The sequence below is a fragment of the Procambarus clarkii genome, chromosome 49 (genome assembly GCF_040958095.1).
Source record: "Procambarus clarkii isolate CNS0578487 chromosome 49, FALCON_Pclarkii_2.0, whole genome shotgun sequence".
Lineage (NCBI taxonomy): Eukaryota > Metazoa > Arthropoda > Malacostraca > Decapoda > Cambaridae > Procambarus > Procambarus clarkii.
The window spans coordinates 19675989-19691699 of NC_091198.1; the positions used below are offsets into that span (position 1 = coordinate 19675989).

Below are 15711 nucleotides of genomic sequence, written 5' to 3' on the forward strand. Positions count from 1 at the left end.
AACAATGTTAGTTCTCAGATTTATAGCAAGCACCATCACTGCACAGGTTTTTACATTATGTTAGTTAAATGTTTAGATTCCCGCTGCCTGCCACACAATTCTGAAGTAATGAAATGTAACACCAGCTCAGATAATAAAATATTTAGTTTATCATACAATTCCAAATGTGCCCTTCAAGTATTGCTCATAATTGCAATATCTACAATATCTGTTCAAATACTGAAGATTTTGAGGTCAATTGCATAATTAGCCATTTATAATAAAATCCACACTAATTGTGGCAACTTTAATTATAATAAATACAGTAAACATTTGACTCAACAGTACCAAGCTAGAGACCTAAATGAGCATAGTACTGTAGTTCATTCACAGGCAAGTATATCTGCTACTTTTAATCAATATGCAAGGATTTATTAAAGGGATCAAATGGACTTTCTTGCAAATGCACACTTCATGCATTAAGGGGTCTATCAGCTCTTAAATTACATTCTTTAATGAAATTCTGGATCAAGGGCAGTACAATGCATATCAAATTGAAAAATAGGTATGAATTAAAACCATTCAATGAAAAAAACAATACAACAATACAGAAGTTACAAAAATAAACCAAACACATTTTAATCATCTGGGGTCATAAGAGTAAAAATGCTACGTCTTCACAACTGCGGGATAAAAGGACTGTCATGTCATTAAGAGCAATCCAGGGATCATACAACATTCAGGGCAGGAGGGACAGGAGGGGCAGGACAATGCATGGCCAGTTAACAAGCTAAACAACAAGATGAAACTTATAGCAACCTGGTTTCATCGGGGTCAACTCTGAAAAAGATCATACACAGGATCTCAATAAGCATTGTGCCAGTTAATTATATAAAAAATACACACACACACACACGCACACACACAAACTACTTCTGCATAACAAGGCTTCATAACAATTACTTGGTTTTTATTTTACATAGATGAGATCACGCAGTAAAGCTGCTTTATTTAAAAGTTCACACAAGATTGATGCCCTATTACTTCCATACTTGCTGACTGGCCTAATACTGAATATGCTACATCTGAACCAATATTGATCAAAACATTTCAACATTATTGATTTAAAAGTATGAAGAAATGTTAACAGAAAAGGAGAAAACAGTATACTGTATACTGAACAGATAATGCAAAATGTGAAGATACACACATGATGCTGGAGTGAGATTGCTGCTACAGAGAAGACAACTTGGAGCATGGGTACACCACTTCTCCCACAGCAGATCTTTCATCATCATTGACCAATTGTTTTACTATCATAAATCCATCCATTAATCTTTCTAAAAGCCCTGTTACCTCAAGAAGTTGCCAAGTCCCAACCATGAAATATATATCTGCTGGTGTATCTAAACACTCCTCCTAAACGCTACACACATTTTCCGAACTTTAAATACTAGATTCCCTACTGGCAATTCAGAGTAATTTAAATGTTTAACATAATAATAATAATAACCCCTTTGCTAGGATGATACCCAACAAAACTTATTGTTATATTAATCTTACTTGCTATGCATAGTAAGAGAGGGAAGGGGGGGAGGGGAATTAAAGCAGGGACACCAACTCCATAAATAAATACAGAAAAAAATTATAGGAATAATGCTGGACAGATTCTTTATAAAGTTATCAAACAAAAATGACACGTCAACTCTGAATATTCACATGACAACCCTACACATACTCATATTAGTATGGCAAGCAAGGAAGCTTCAAGATCCTAGCTGAATACAGCACATTATGACATCAAGTCATATATGCAACACATTGTAAATAGTTGGACTGAAGTACTTATTGTTCATTTAGTACTGTTGTATACTAATTCAGAAGTTGCCATTAAAATGTTTAATTATTACCAGGACAAGCCCCAGGGGGAGGGACTAAAAATCTCTCAACAAACACAGTTATCACAGCTTCTCAAAGTATTATCTCTGCCAAAGATGCTGCACAGGAGTCTATGCATTTACAGAAACACATACACGACCTTACAGACAGCTAAACACACAACAAGGACAACACAACATGTCTCACTTTGAAATAGACATTTGAGTATAACAATTCAAAATCAATGCATGCATGCTCAGGTCATGTTCATAATGACGGAATGACTCAAGCTCAATGAATGAACTAATCATTAACTTCACTTACTAAGTAAATTCGTTACGAAAGACCTGACCTGTCCACTTTTTTAATATAATATACAGTATTGTAGTAAAAACTGTACATACATATCTAGCTCCTATCATATCAATAACTATTACTGTATCTTTAGTAATCCACCTCTATCCTCTTACAATGTTTTTAGTCTTATTTTCCAACCTCTTAATCATCAACATTTCCAGACCATCCCAAACAACCTTTATATAATGCACCTACATATTACTTTATATATATATAAAGTTTTCAAATACACTTGTTACTGACAAGTCATTCTGTTCACTTATTACCTGGAGACACCATAGGCATACCTGGAGAGATTTTCAGGCATTCTTCTACTCCCCAGGATGAGCTTGACATTAGATGCACTATTGATGATATTAGATGCGCTATTCAATCTGGAACACTTTTGGTTGCTAGTGGGCAGCCACTTGTATAACCTTAGTCAAACACTTCAACTGTGTTCTAGTGTTAATGTTCAGCAGCATCATTAACATTTTGCAAGTGCCTTATTAGATGTCGCTTCCTTACTCTAATCTAGTTTTCATATTTGTTGGTGCATTTTTATTAAGAACAATCAATGTTTTTACCATATTTGTTATGAAATGTATGTTGACCAGACCACACACTAGAAGGTGAAGGGACGACGACGTTTCGGTCCATCCTGGACCATTCTCAAGTCGATTGTGATGAGGAAGATTGATTGATGAAGATTAAGCCACCCAAAAAGTGGGTGGGTGGCTTTTTTGCCTGGCATGAATAACCCGTAAGTGGTTAATCTTCCTCATCACAATCGACTTGAGAATGGTCCAAGACGGACCGAAACGTCGCCATCCCTTCACCTTCTAGTGTGTGGTCTGGTCAATATACTTTAGTCATGTTATTGTGACTCATCGCCTGCATTAAATGTATATTTTTTAATACATAATGAATTGCACAAGCTGTAAGCATTTTCAAGCAATTGTACATTATTGCAAATTAAAATATTTACTTTTTAGTGCATTTTATGTGTAAAATACAAACAAAAATCTAGATTTTTTTTTTTTTTTTTTGGGGGGGGGGTTAACAGCAAAATGGGAATGTAAATATAATATAATGAGTATTTAAATGCTTCTTTCAGGGGCCGAGTCCTCTGTTGCTCCCCAAACACTAGCCTTATGGTTTACTCAGAATCAAGCATATTGGTGTTTGCCTTTCCATTGGAAAATTTCAACATCAAGGAGAGGGGAAAACCTGCTGTATGGGTAACAGTTCCTCCATATTACCTACCCAGGCTTTGCGCCCTAGAGGGGACACTTCAGCCTCAACAACCAGAGCACAACTCCATAGTCTCCAGAGACTGCAGGATGCCTACTACTAATACAGTGTATGCACGGTATGTGTCCTTTGAAATGGTCTTGGTATACAGCGTAGCCAGGGAGACAACATGAGCCATTTCAATTTACCACCACATGTATGCTTGCTGTGCCTTCGACAACCTGGGTCATAATGTTCCCAACCCAAATGTCTTGCAATAACCAGATTTTCAGAAAATATTGCTTCTTTTCAGCATGTGTATTGTACAACACTGCACATGTTATTTAAGATGATGCAAATAAAGTGTCTTCCCCGCCTAAAACTGTATACGTATATATAACTATTCTTATTCAGACTTTGCAGACGATTAAGAAATTTACGCAAACTGTATTGTGTTATGTTAATCAATTTTACCAAATATTTTAAAGCAATTATAAACAATTTATTGTATGCAGACAAGGAGTCACTATAAACGTGGCTGAAATGTGTTGACCAAACCATACACCAGAAAGTGAAGGGACGACGACGTTTCGGTCCGTCCTGGACCATTCTCACAATTGACTTGAGAACGGTCCAGGATGGACCAAAACGTCACCATCCCTTCACTTTCTAATATGTGGTTTGGTCAATAATTTATTGTATTCCATCAAAGTGATAAGAAGAAATCACACATAGCATGTAGCTCCCATCCTACATTAATATTAATGATAACTCCTGCTTCATTTACAATAATAAAATAAACATTAAACATCAAATATCATACAATACTCGTACAAACTAGGAACTTACCTAGGACAACTACTTTTTTGTCTTGGATTAACTTCTTCAATAAACACAGCGTTATCTTCAATGGCTCTCTGAACACGATGTGCCAGTGTCGAGTTAGGGAATGCTAGACACAGGTCTATATCTTCTTCATATATCCGCTGCATGAATGGATCCGAGCGATCTAAAGTTGGATTCTGTTTCCATGCTATAAATTCTTTATGTACAACTGGATCCACCTAGAGGAAATTTACATTCATTTAATTTTATTCATTATTTCAATATTAAAATGCACTGAATGTATTTCAATACTGGCCAAGTAGACAAACATATACCATACATATCTTTGACATAAGCATAACCACCGACCCTATGAGCACGAGGCAGAAGCTCTATTGACTTGGCTTTGAGTAGTCTCGATAAGGAAATATTCCAGAAGCAACTACAGTAATTGCTGCCCAGCTGGAATTTTCGACTTTCCCTGACTATTGCTGAAGCTCAGAGGAATTAGTGATCCACACCACATCATATAAATTGACAACAACACTACTGTGGAAATAAGACTACTCATAGCCCAGTTGATAGTGCCTGGCGCTCATGGAGTTGCCGGTTCAAGTCTCCAAGTGCCCAGGTGAATGAAATGTTTACCTCCCAACACTCTGGGTCCAGTGGAAATTGAGAGAGAGCTGCTGCATCATTTATTCTGCTTTCCTTGAGTGGAGAACTTGGGGGAGTGGTATCTCGTCCATACTTGAGATCGAAGTCTGAAGGCGATTTCCGATGACCCCGTTGGAATATTTTTTTGCCTGGAAAGGTTTTCAATTTAGTAACTAATGCCTTAGTTTTTTACGTTATGAACTTTCTAGTTGTTTAACATCCAAAGGTATAGATATCTTTGAAAATATGAAAGAAAAATCATGCAAAAAAAAAAAAAGGAAAAAAAATCCAATAGGTACACTACAATAAAAGAAATACTAGGAACTTGATATCTATAATCTTTTTATTTCATATACAGTACAGCATTATGAGCATACTCCTGAACACCCGTTTGTTAAGGCTTGCAGGAAGTAAGCTTTCCCAACCTGTTTCAGCGACACTCTTGCTGATGAGCTGTGGGTGTAGGTGTGGATTAGGGGCAGCTGGTGTGGAGGTGATCACTAGAGCCTTGAGGGCTGTTACCTCCGCCTGCAGCACCTCTACCTGCATTTCTGCCTCTCGCAGTGATCTTTCCGCACTGGCTGCACGCTGGTTGGCATTGTGAACCATACTGTGGGCTTCCTGAAATGAAATTAAAACAATATGAGGTTACATGTATTGACATTTATAGTAGGGTACATTGTACAATAGTACCTTGTATTAGGCATCGGAGTAGAAGAACTCCCAGAACCCCGTCCAGGTACAAGTGAAGAGGAGGGGAAGGGGGTAAAGAATAGCGGAGGGGGAAGTATAGCGGAGGGGGAAGTATAGCGGAGGGGGAAGTATAGCGGAGGGAGAGGTAAGAGGGAGGAATGGGGAAGAGAGATCGACTGTCCCGGGCACCACCGGGTAATTGATTGATTGATGAGGATTAAGCCACCCAAAAGGTGGCACAGGCATGAATAGCCCGTAAGTGGAGGCCCTTTTGAGCCATTACCAGTATCAATAGATGTAATTACCTAAGTGTAATTACCTAAGTGTAGTTACAGGATGAGAGCTACGCTCGTGGTGTCCCGTCTTCCCAGCACTCTTTGTCATATAACGCTTTGAAACTACTGACGGTCTTGGCCTCCACCACCTTCTCACTTAACTTGTTCCAACCGTCTACCACTCTATTTGCGAAGGTGAATTTTCTTATATTTCTTCGGCATCTGTGTTTAGCTAGTTTAAATCTATGACCTCTTGTTCTTGAAATTCCAGGTCTCAGGAAGTCTTCCCTGTCGATTTTATCAATTCCTGTAACTATTTTGTATGTAGTGATCATATCACCTCTTTTTCTTCTGTCTTCTAGTTTTGGCATATTTAATGCTTCTAACCTCTCCTCGTAGCTCTTGCCCTTCAGTTCTGGGAGCCACTTAGTAGCATGTCTTTGCACCTTTTCCAGTTTGTTGATGTGCTTCTTAAGATATGGGCACCACACAACAGCTGCATATTCTAGCTTTGGCCTAACAAAAGTCATGAACAATTTCTTTAGTATACAGGTATCGCCATCCATGTATTTAAATGCAATTCTGAAGTTAGAAAGCATAGCATAGGCTCCTTGCACAATATTCTTTATGTGGTCCTCAGGTGATAGTTTTCTATCTAGAACCACTCCTAGATCTCTTTCTTTATCAGAATTCTTTAAAGATTTCTCACATAATATATAGGTTGTGTGGGGTCTATGTTCTCCTATTCCACATTCCATAACATGACATTTATTAACATTAAATTCCATTTGCCAAGTGGTGCTCCATATACTTATTTTGTCCAGGTCTTCTTGAAGGGCATGACAGTCATCTAAATTTCTTATCCTTCCTATTATCTTAGCATCATCAGCAAACATGTTCATATAATTCTGTATACCAACTGGTAGATCATTTATGTACACAATAAACATCACTGGTGCAAGAACTGAACCCTGTGGTACTCCACTTGTGACATTTCTCCATTCTGATACATTGCCTCTGATTACTGCCCTCATTTTTCTATCAGTCAGAAAATTTTTCATCCATGATAGAAGCTTACCTGTCACCCCTCCAATATTTTCCAGTTTCCAGAACAACCTCTTATGTGGAACTCTGTCGAAAGCCTTTTTTAGGTCCAGATAGATGCAGTCAACCCAACCATCTCTTTCCTGTAATATCTCTGTGGCTCGATCATAGAAACTGAGTAAATTCGATACACAGGATCTTCCAGATCGAAAACCATACTGTCTGTCTGATATTATATCATTTCTCTCTAGGTGTTCTACCCATTTAGTTTTGATTAGTTTTTCCAATACTTTCACTATTACACTTGTCAATGATACAGGTCTATAATTGAGGGGGTCTTCCCTGCTGCCACTTTTGTAGATTGGAACTATGTTAGCCTGTTTCCACCCGTCTGCTACGATTCCTGTACACAGGGATGCCTGAAAGATCAGGTGAAGTGGAATGCTGAGCTCAGATGCACATTCTCTCAGAACCCATGGTGAAACGCCATCTGGGCCAGCTGCTTTGTTCTTACCGAGCTCCTTGAGCATTTTTTCCACTTCGTCTCTAGACACCTCTATGTGTTCTATGTTGTTCTCTGGAATTCTTATTGTATCTGGTTCCCTAAAGATTTCATTTTGTACAAACACACTTTGGAACTTTTCGTTTAGTGTTTCACACATTTCCTTTTCATCTTCCGTGAATCTATTTCCCATTTTCAACCTCTGAATATTATCCTTTACCTGCAATTTGTTGTTTATGAATTTATAGAATAGACCTGGTTCTGTTTTACATTTGTCCGCAATCCCTTTTTCAAAATTTCTTTCTGCCTCTCTCCTCACTGCCGTGTAGTTGTTTCTCGCATCTTTGTATCGCTGGTATGTTTGGGGGTTCGGCCTCTTCCTGTATTGATTCCATTTTTGTGTCTTTCGGTCTCTAGCCCTCTCGCAATTTCTATTGAACCAATCCTGTTTCCTAGTTCTGCATCTCTGTTTTGGTATAAATTTTTTTGTGCCTTTATCATATATTTCACAAAACTTGCCATACATCTCATTCACTTCCTTGCCTAGCATCAAGTCTGTCCAATTATACTCACTAAAAAAATTTCTAAGGTCACCATAATGTCCTCTCCTGAAGTCTGGTTTTTCAACTGCTTCAACCTCCTTATTTTCTTCCAGCTTATAATGCATTGCATACTTTATTCCCAAAAAGACATGGTCACTTTTACCCAAGGGAGGAAGGTACTGAATGTCAAATATCTCTTCCTCCTTCCTGGTAAATATCAAATCTAGCATGGAGGGAACGTCCCCTTCCCTCATCCTCGTAGCTTGTTTAACATGTTGATACAAGAATGTTTCCAGGATGAGGTCTACAAATTTACAGGTCCAAAAATCTTCTGTTTTAGCTTCATATGCTTCCCAGTCTATGGATTTCAAGTTGAAGTCACCGACTATCAACAGTCGTGATCTATCGTTATCCGCTCTCGCTATAATCTCTCTCATTATTGTTATAAGACCTTCACGTTTACTATCTAGCTCCTCCTTTGACCATGTGCTGCTTTGCGGTGGACTATATGCATTTATCATCATTAGTTTATCATCCTCATAGCAGATCTCTAGTGCTATTATGTCAACTTCTTGTGGATTGGCAGTCATTATTTCCTTCACCTTTAGGTGTTCTTTTACCAGCACAGCAACGCCACCGCCTTTCCTAATTTTTCTGTCCCGTCTCCAAATTGAGTAGCCCCTTGGGAATATGACCTCATTTAAAATTACATCTTCAAGTTTTGTCTCCGTGAGTGCAACAATGTCTGGTGTCTGCAGCTGTATTACATCACTTAACTCCAGTATCTTCGATCTTACTCCATCTATGTTGGTGTATGCAATCTTCAGGAACTTGTTCCCCTTCTCCTTATTCTTCACTCCCCCTCTCTCTATTGATTTTGTTGGTTTGCCTTTATGTACCACTTTACTGGTTTGCCTACCCCTATCACTTTGTAGAAAAAAGAATTTATTTCTTCTTCATTCCTGCTCTCATTTAAATGTTTTGCCTCGGCGAGGTTCAGTTTCAGCTTCTCTCTATCTTCTTTTGAAACATCTCGTCTTAACGACCACCCTTTCCCATCCTCATCCCTTTGCAATTTTCTAGCATTCCTTAGTACTTCTTCCATCTGTTTGGCACCGTTTAGGGTGATCCTCAAAGGTCGATCTTTCCCTTTTACGTACCTGCCTATTCTCCTGTAGTCGCACACATTCTCTCTGTTTGTAAGACCTTCCACGAGGCCAACAATTTTATCTACTACTTTAGCTTCTTCTACAGCTCTTTCTGACCTAGATGTTATCGCCTTTTCTTTGCAGCCAAAAATGATCAGGGACTTACTCCGATCAACTGTGTTTTGCACCAACTTCGGGTTAGATGCCAATTCTTTCCTCACTTCTAGCCTAATGTTTGTTTTATCTTGGTTGCTGCAGTGTTTGACTTCCTTTACTGCTTCTTCTATTTTTTCCTTCTCCTTGGCCACTTGTGCATAAGTGAGTTGCATATCTTTCTTGCACTGTTCTATTCCCTGTGTAACTTCCTCCATCTGTGCTGACAAAAGGTGTTTCTCCTGTTGAATTTCCTTGCCTAACCTATTGTAGTCATTTATGTTTAAATTTACTTTAACTTCTTCCAAAGCTATTTTTAAGAGTTTATTTTCTTCTTCCATGGCTTTGCAATTTGTTTCCAATTGATTCTTATCCTTGCGCAAGTCTTTCACTAAACCCTCAAGACATAAAACTTTGCTATTCAAATGGTCATTACTTTCTTTCAATTTACTAATTATTTCTACATGAGAGTTCACTATAGTATCTAAATTTACCAACTTGTTATGTAGACTACTAATATCAATGCTTTCTTCATTGAATCCCTCAAAATCAAGCTCTGTTTTGTTTTTCCCCTTGCCAGTGGCCATCTTGAATGTTCTTCTCTGCACTGTAAACACTAGGGCAACTTTTTCTCATCCGATTTTTCACTTCCCTTAGCACTTTCCTGTTATCTCACCTATTTTTCAAGAGCACTATACCTTTATGTTCTCTGGGACACCACTCACTACCATCAACCTGTACTACAATACTTAGGATTGTTGAAATATGCTGGAGCTCCTCTGCTGCAAGTGTTGACCCTAGGGGTGTCACCTTTTCATCCTTTACATGTATATATTACATGTGTAACGGTTCTATTGCTACGTAAAATATGGTGACAATAAACACAGACACTAAGATACTATATATATATTTGGTCGAATATACAGAAGTACACAGGTGATACTTTCGTGTGAGTTGAGCGCACTGAGCGTCAGTACAGTATCTCGCAAGTGTCTGCTCTAGACCACACTTGAAAGTAGACTCTGGTTAATGTTTGCTATTCTGCTGCTTATATGCCCGGGCAACGCCTCACCTCATTCATCTCCAAAGGTTGACAGGAATATTAACAATGCATTTGGAGCGAGTATATTATTGGAATAATCTACTCGCTACAGATGACACTGGAGATCTGTCGAGGTGCGACTGCACCCTGTGTGACGGGAGATGTCTCCCGTGTGGTTGACCACCGGGTAAGAGAGAGAGAGAGAGAAGTTTAAGCCACCCAAAAGGTGGCTTGGGCATGAATAGCCCATAAGTGGTGGCCCTTTTGAGCCATTTCCAGTATCAATAGATGATACTGGAGATCTGTGGAGGTGCGACTGCACCCTGCGTGACGGGAGATGTCTCCCGTGACCACCGGGTAACATTTCTATCACTATATGTACTGTACATCTAAACTACACCTGACCCAACACAACTTGCAGCTACCCCCCCCCATGCTTCATACAGCCACCCCCCCTTCCCTCCTGCTTCACACAACCACCCCCCCTTCCCTCCTGCTTCACACAGCCACCCCCCCTTCCCTCCTGCTTCACACAGCCACCCCCCCCTTCCCTCTTGCTTCACACAGCCACCCCCCCTTCCCTCCTGCTTCACACAGCCACCCCCCCCCCTTCCCTCCTGCTTCACACAGCCACCCCCCCTTCCCTCCTGCTTCACACAGCCACCCCCCCTTCCCTCCTGCTTCACACAGCCACCCCCCCTTCCCTCCTGCTTCACACAGCCACCCCCCTTCCCTCCTGCTTCACACAGCCACCCCCCTTCCCTCCTGCTTCACACAGCCACCCCCCCTTCCCTCCTGCTTCACACAGCCACCCCCCCTTCCCTCTTGCTTCACACAGCCACCCCCCCTTCCCTCCTGCGTCACACAGCCACCCCCCTTCCCTCCTGCGTCACACAGCCACCCCCCCTTCCCTCCTGCTTCACACAGCCACCCCCCCTTCCCTCCTGCTTCACACAGCCACCCCCCCTTCCCTCCTGCGTCACACAGCCACCCCCCCTTCCCTCCTGCTTCACACAGCCACCCCCCCTTCCCTCCTGCGTCACACCGCCACCCCCTTCCCTCCTGCGTCACACAGCCACCCCCCCTTCCCTCCTGCGTCACACAGCCACCTCCTTCCCTCCTGCGTCACACAGCCATCCCCCCTTCCCTCCTGCTTCACACAGCCCCCCCCTTCCCTCCTGCTTCACACAGCCACCCCCCCCCCCTTCCCTCCTGCGTCACACAGCCACCCCCCTTCCCTCCTGCGTCACACAGCCACCCCCCTTCCCTCCTGCGTCACACAGCCACCCCCCTTCCCTCCTGCGTCACACAGCCACCCCCCTTCCCTCCTGCGTCACACAGCCACCCCCCCCCTTCCCTCCTGCTTCACACAGCCCCCCCCTTTCCCTCCTGCTTCACACAGCCACCCCCCCTTCCCTCCTGCGTCACACAGCCACCCCTTCCCTCTTGCTTCACACAGCCACCCCCCCTTCCCTCTTGCTTCACACAGCCCCCCCCCCTTCCCTCCTGCGTCACACAGCCCCCCTTCCCTCCTGCTTCACACAGCCCCCCCCCCTTCCCTCCTGCTTCACACAGCCACCCCCTTCCCTCCTGCGTCACATAGCCCCCCCCCTTCCCTCCTGCTTCACACAGCCCCCCCCTCTTCCCTCCTGCTTCACACAGCCCCCCCTTCCCTCCTGCTTCACACAGCCCCCCCCCTTCCCTCCTGCGTCACAGCCCCCCCCTTCCCTCCTGCGTCACACAGCACCCCCCCTTCCCTCCTGCTTCACACAGCCCCCCCCCTTCCCTCCTGCTTCACACAGCCCCCCCCTTCCCTCCTGCTTCACACAGCCCCCCCTTCCCTCTTGCTTCACACAGCCCCCCCCTTCCCTCCTGCGTCACACAGCCCCCCCTTTCCCTCCTGCTTCACACAGCCCCCCCCCTTCCCTCCTGCTTCACACAGCCCCCCCCCCTTCCCTCCTGCTTCACACAGCCCCCCCCCTTCCCTCCTGCGTCACACAGCCCCCCCCTTTCCTCCTGCTTCACACAGCCCCCCCCCTTCCCTCCTGCTTCACACAGCCACCCCCCTTCCCTCTTGCGTCACACAGCCCCCCCCTTTCCCTCCTGCTTCACACAGCCCCCCCTTCCCTCCTGCGTCACACAGCCCCCCCCTTCCCTCCTGCGTCACACAGCCCCCCCTTCCCTCCTGCGTCACACAGCCACCCCCCTTCCCTCCTGCGTCACACAGCCACCCCCCCCCTTCCCTCCTGCGTCACACAGCCACCCCCCCCCTTCCCTCCTGCGTCACACAGCCCCCCCCTTCCCTTCCCTCCTGCTTTACACAGCCCCCCCCCCTTTCCTCCTGCTTCACACAGCCCCCCCTTCCCTCCTGCTTCACACAGCCCCCCCCCCTTCCCTCCTGCTTCACACAGCCACCACCACCTGCACCAGAGAGTGGCTGGTGGACGATCATGGACGCGGAGAGACACGTCACCTTTAATAAGGAAGACAACTATCCGCCTGGTGATGACATCTGCGTGTTCACTCACCGCCATGTCCGCGTTATCGCTCCTCAGTCACTCCTACAACACTACCTATGGTGACTCTTGTGTAAGTTTGTCCACGGTCTGTCACCAGACATACGACCTCTTAAAGACCCATTCATACGACTCTCCCTGGGGCCTCGTGTAATCTTTTGTGTGTGCAATGTAAGACTCCTCAACATCGACAACAGCAGAGTACTTGCAACAAGAGGTAGACATTAGCACATAATAATAAATATTGGGAGTGACACCAGCAGCCAACAATACTACAAACATTGACCCAAGTTCGATCAAACCGAGTTCGAGGAAAGTTGGTAAATTACCGGAAACCATGAATGGTTGTGGGTTGAGCCCAGAAGTGATCCCTGGAACCACACATAGTTATGGGTTGAGCCCAATTAAGGCACAAGTTACAGCCCCGCTCCTGTGCCAGGCAAATCCACTACGGACTCACCATAGCCCGTGCTACTTGGAACTTTTGTTCCAAGTACCTGAATCTTAAACAATAACAATAACAACCCAATTAAGGGCTGGGTTATGAGTGTCCGGTCTCTCGCTGCAATTGCTGTTCCACCATGATCTAGACTTTGCTGCCTTGGAAGACGAGCATAACACCGAGTATATTAAATTAAAGACTTCGCGGGAGATTTCGACAAATGTGACCATGGCCTCGGGCCAGGCTTGGGAAGTAGAACTCCCAGAACCCCATCAAGCAGGTATATGTGAGCCTCCGGGCCGCTCCAAGCAACAGTCTGGTGGACCAAACTCTCACAAGTCAAGCCTGGCCTCGGGCCGGGCTTGGGCAGTAGAACAACTCTCAGGACCCCATCAACCAGGTGGTTTACAAACACACACAGATGCGAGCACCTGGTTGATGGGGTTCTGGGAGTTCTTCTACTCCCCAAGCACGATGGGAGGAATTTCCTCATAAGGTCAGATGTAACACAAACGTGGAGCAACGGGTTCAAGCTCAACAAATCACAGTGTAGGGCAGAAAACAGGAGATGCCTTTTCGCCCATAGGGCTATCAAACCCGTGGAACCGCCTACCCGCCGAAGCCGTAAACACCAAAACTCTGCTGGGGTTTAAAATACAACTAAAAATGATCATCAGGGCAAATTGGAGGGGCGACCTTAACAAGCCGCCGGCTTCTTGTCATCGAGGCCGCTAGTATTAGACGCCCTCAGGTAAACTCATGTAAATTTGAGACAATAAGGAGATGGATTTCAACGCGCTATCAACCTCCCAACACAAATACTCATAACTACAGGGTAAGACAGTCGACCTCGTTCTCGGCTATCGGGAATTGTGGGTTCGAATTCCTGGCGGGAGAGAAATGGTTGGGCGCGTTTCCTATCACCTAATGCCTCTGTTCACCTTCACAAAACCGTAATCCACACAACGGTCGCAGTAATCCGATTTTGGGGGACGGGACCTCTATACAAGCCTAACATATATACGCATTGGCTGACTGTCCCCCGACACAATGAATTTAAATCCGACAAACTTTAATGCAATATATCGCGAGAATAGTTTCAGGTGTGCTTCATAATAAAGTTTAAACTCGAGCTGATAGAAAACAGCTGAAAACGTTGAATTTGAAATTTGAATTTAAAAACGCAGTTACAGAGCGGAAGGTGAAGACAAGAGAGTAATCCCGCCAAGACGACTTCACACACACGAATGACGCCACCAAGGCACTCTACACTTCTGAAACTGAGAGCCGCGTGTGAACACATTCCGCTATGCAGAAAGCAAATGAGATATAGATATCAGGAAAGGAAGCGCTGGGTGGAGGGAGGGATTGGGGGGGAGGTACAGACCACAATTGGGTCTTCCTGTCGGCCGCATTTGACAAGGGAAAACGGGCGGGAAGAAGAGGACGGGCTATCTCCCACCTGTCCCAGAGCCTGCACGGGCTATCTCTCACCCGTCCCAGAGCCTGCACGGGCTATCTCTCACCCGTCCCAGAGCCTGGACGGGCTATCTCTCACCCGTCCCAGAGCCTGGACGGGCTATCTCCCACCTGTCCCAGAGCCAGGGACGGGCTATCTCTCACCTGTCCCAGAGCCGGGACGGGCTATCTCCCACCTGTCCCAGAGCCTCACCTTCTCCCCCCTTTCCCCGAGGGACAAAATAGTCGCCATTCCCACTCGCTACCCTAACATACAATTATACCTGGAGTATACATCAATACATGGAGTATACCTTGAGTATTCCTGGAGTATACCTAGAATGGGTTGTAGTAGTAGTTATACTCACCATGCCTGGCTGGACCCATGATAAATTAAATACCATAGACGATATTTGATAGCCAGAAGTAAATAAGTATCAAAAGGCACCAAGCCGGGAAGGCTATGTAGCACTATACGATACTTGATAGAAGAATATCGCTCGTCAGTACTGGCTAGACTGCACTTGTAACGCCACGCCTGTACCTGGTTGATGGGGTTCTGGGAGTTCTTCTACTCCCCAAGCCCGGCCCGAGGCCAGGCTCGACTTGTGAGAGTTTGGTCCACCAGGCTGTTGCTTGGAGCGGCCCGCAGGCCCACATACCCACCACAGCCCGGTTGGTCCGGCACTCCTTGGAGGAATAAATCTAGTTTCCTCTTGAAGATGTCCACGGTTGTTCCTGCAATATTTCTTATGCTCGCTGGGAGGGTGTTGAACAACCGTGGACCTCTGGTGTTTATACAGTGTACAGTGTATACTTATACACTTCACTATATGTTCTCTAAATGTGTGAGAGAGCGCGAACAACTTGTGAGGGGTGTTTTGGCGTGTCAAAAATCATTATAGTCTAGATGAATCTTCTACTTGTGGAGTGAATACAAACCTGCTGGAGAGCATGGCACAGGAAGCCGTCCACGTGAGTGGTTACA

General features: G+C 44.5%; 1 protein-coding gene across 2 annotated transcripts in view; it reads right to left on the reverse strand.

The window, feature by feature from the left end:
- LOC123763177 (guanine nucleotide exchange factor for Rab-3A) overlaps positions 1 to 15711 on the reverse strand; it is a 100535-nt gene that overhangs the window by 8538 nt on the left and 76286 nt on the right. Inside the window, exons 3-6 of one of the 2 annotated variants that reach the window (XM_045750182.2) lie at positions 5334 to 5529; positions 4900 to 5057; positions 4276 to 4490; positions 799 to 819 (exon numbers count right to left, since the gene is read on the reverse strand). In XM_045750182.2, coding sequence (XP_045606138.2) covers positions 799 to 819; positions 4276 to 4490; positions 4900 to 5057; positions 5334 to 5529 — 590 coding nt within the window. The remainder of the gene's footprint in view (positions 1 to 798; positions 820 to 4275; positions 4491 to 4899; positions 5058 to 5333; positions 5530 to 15711) is intronic. The other variant, XM_045750183.2, reaches the window with a different exon arrangement.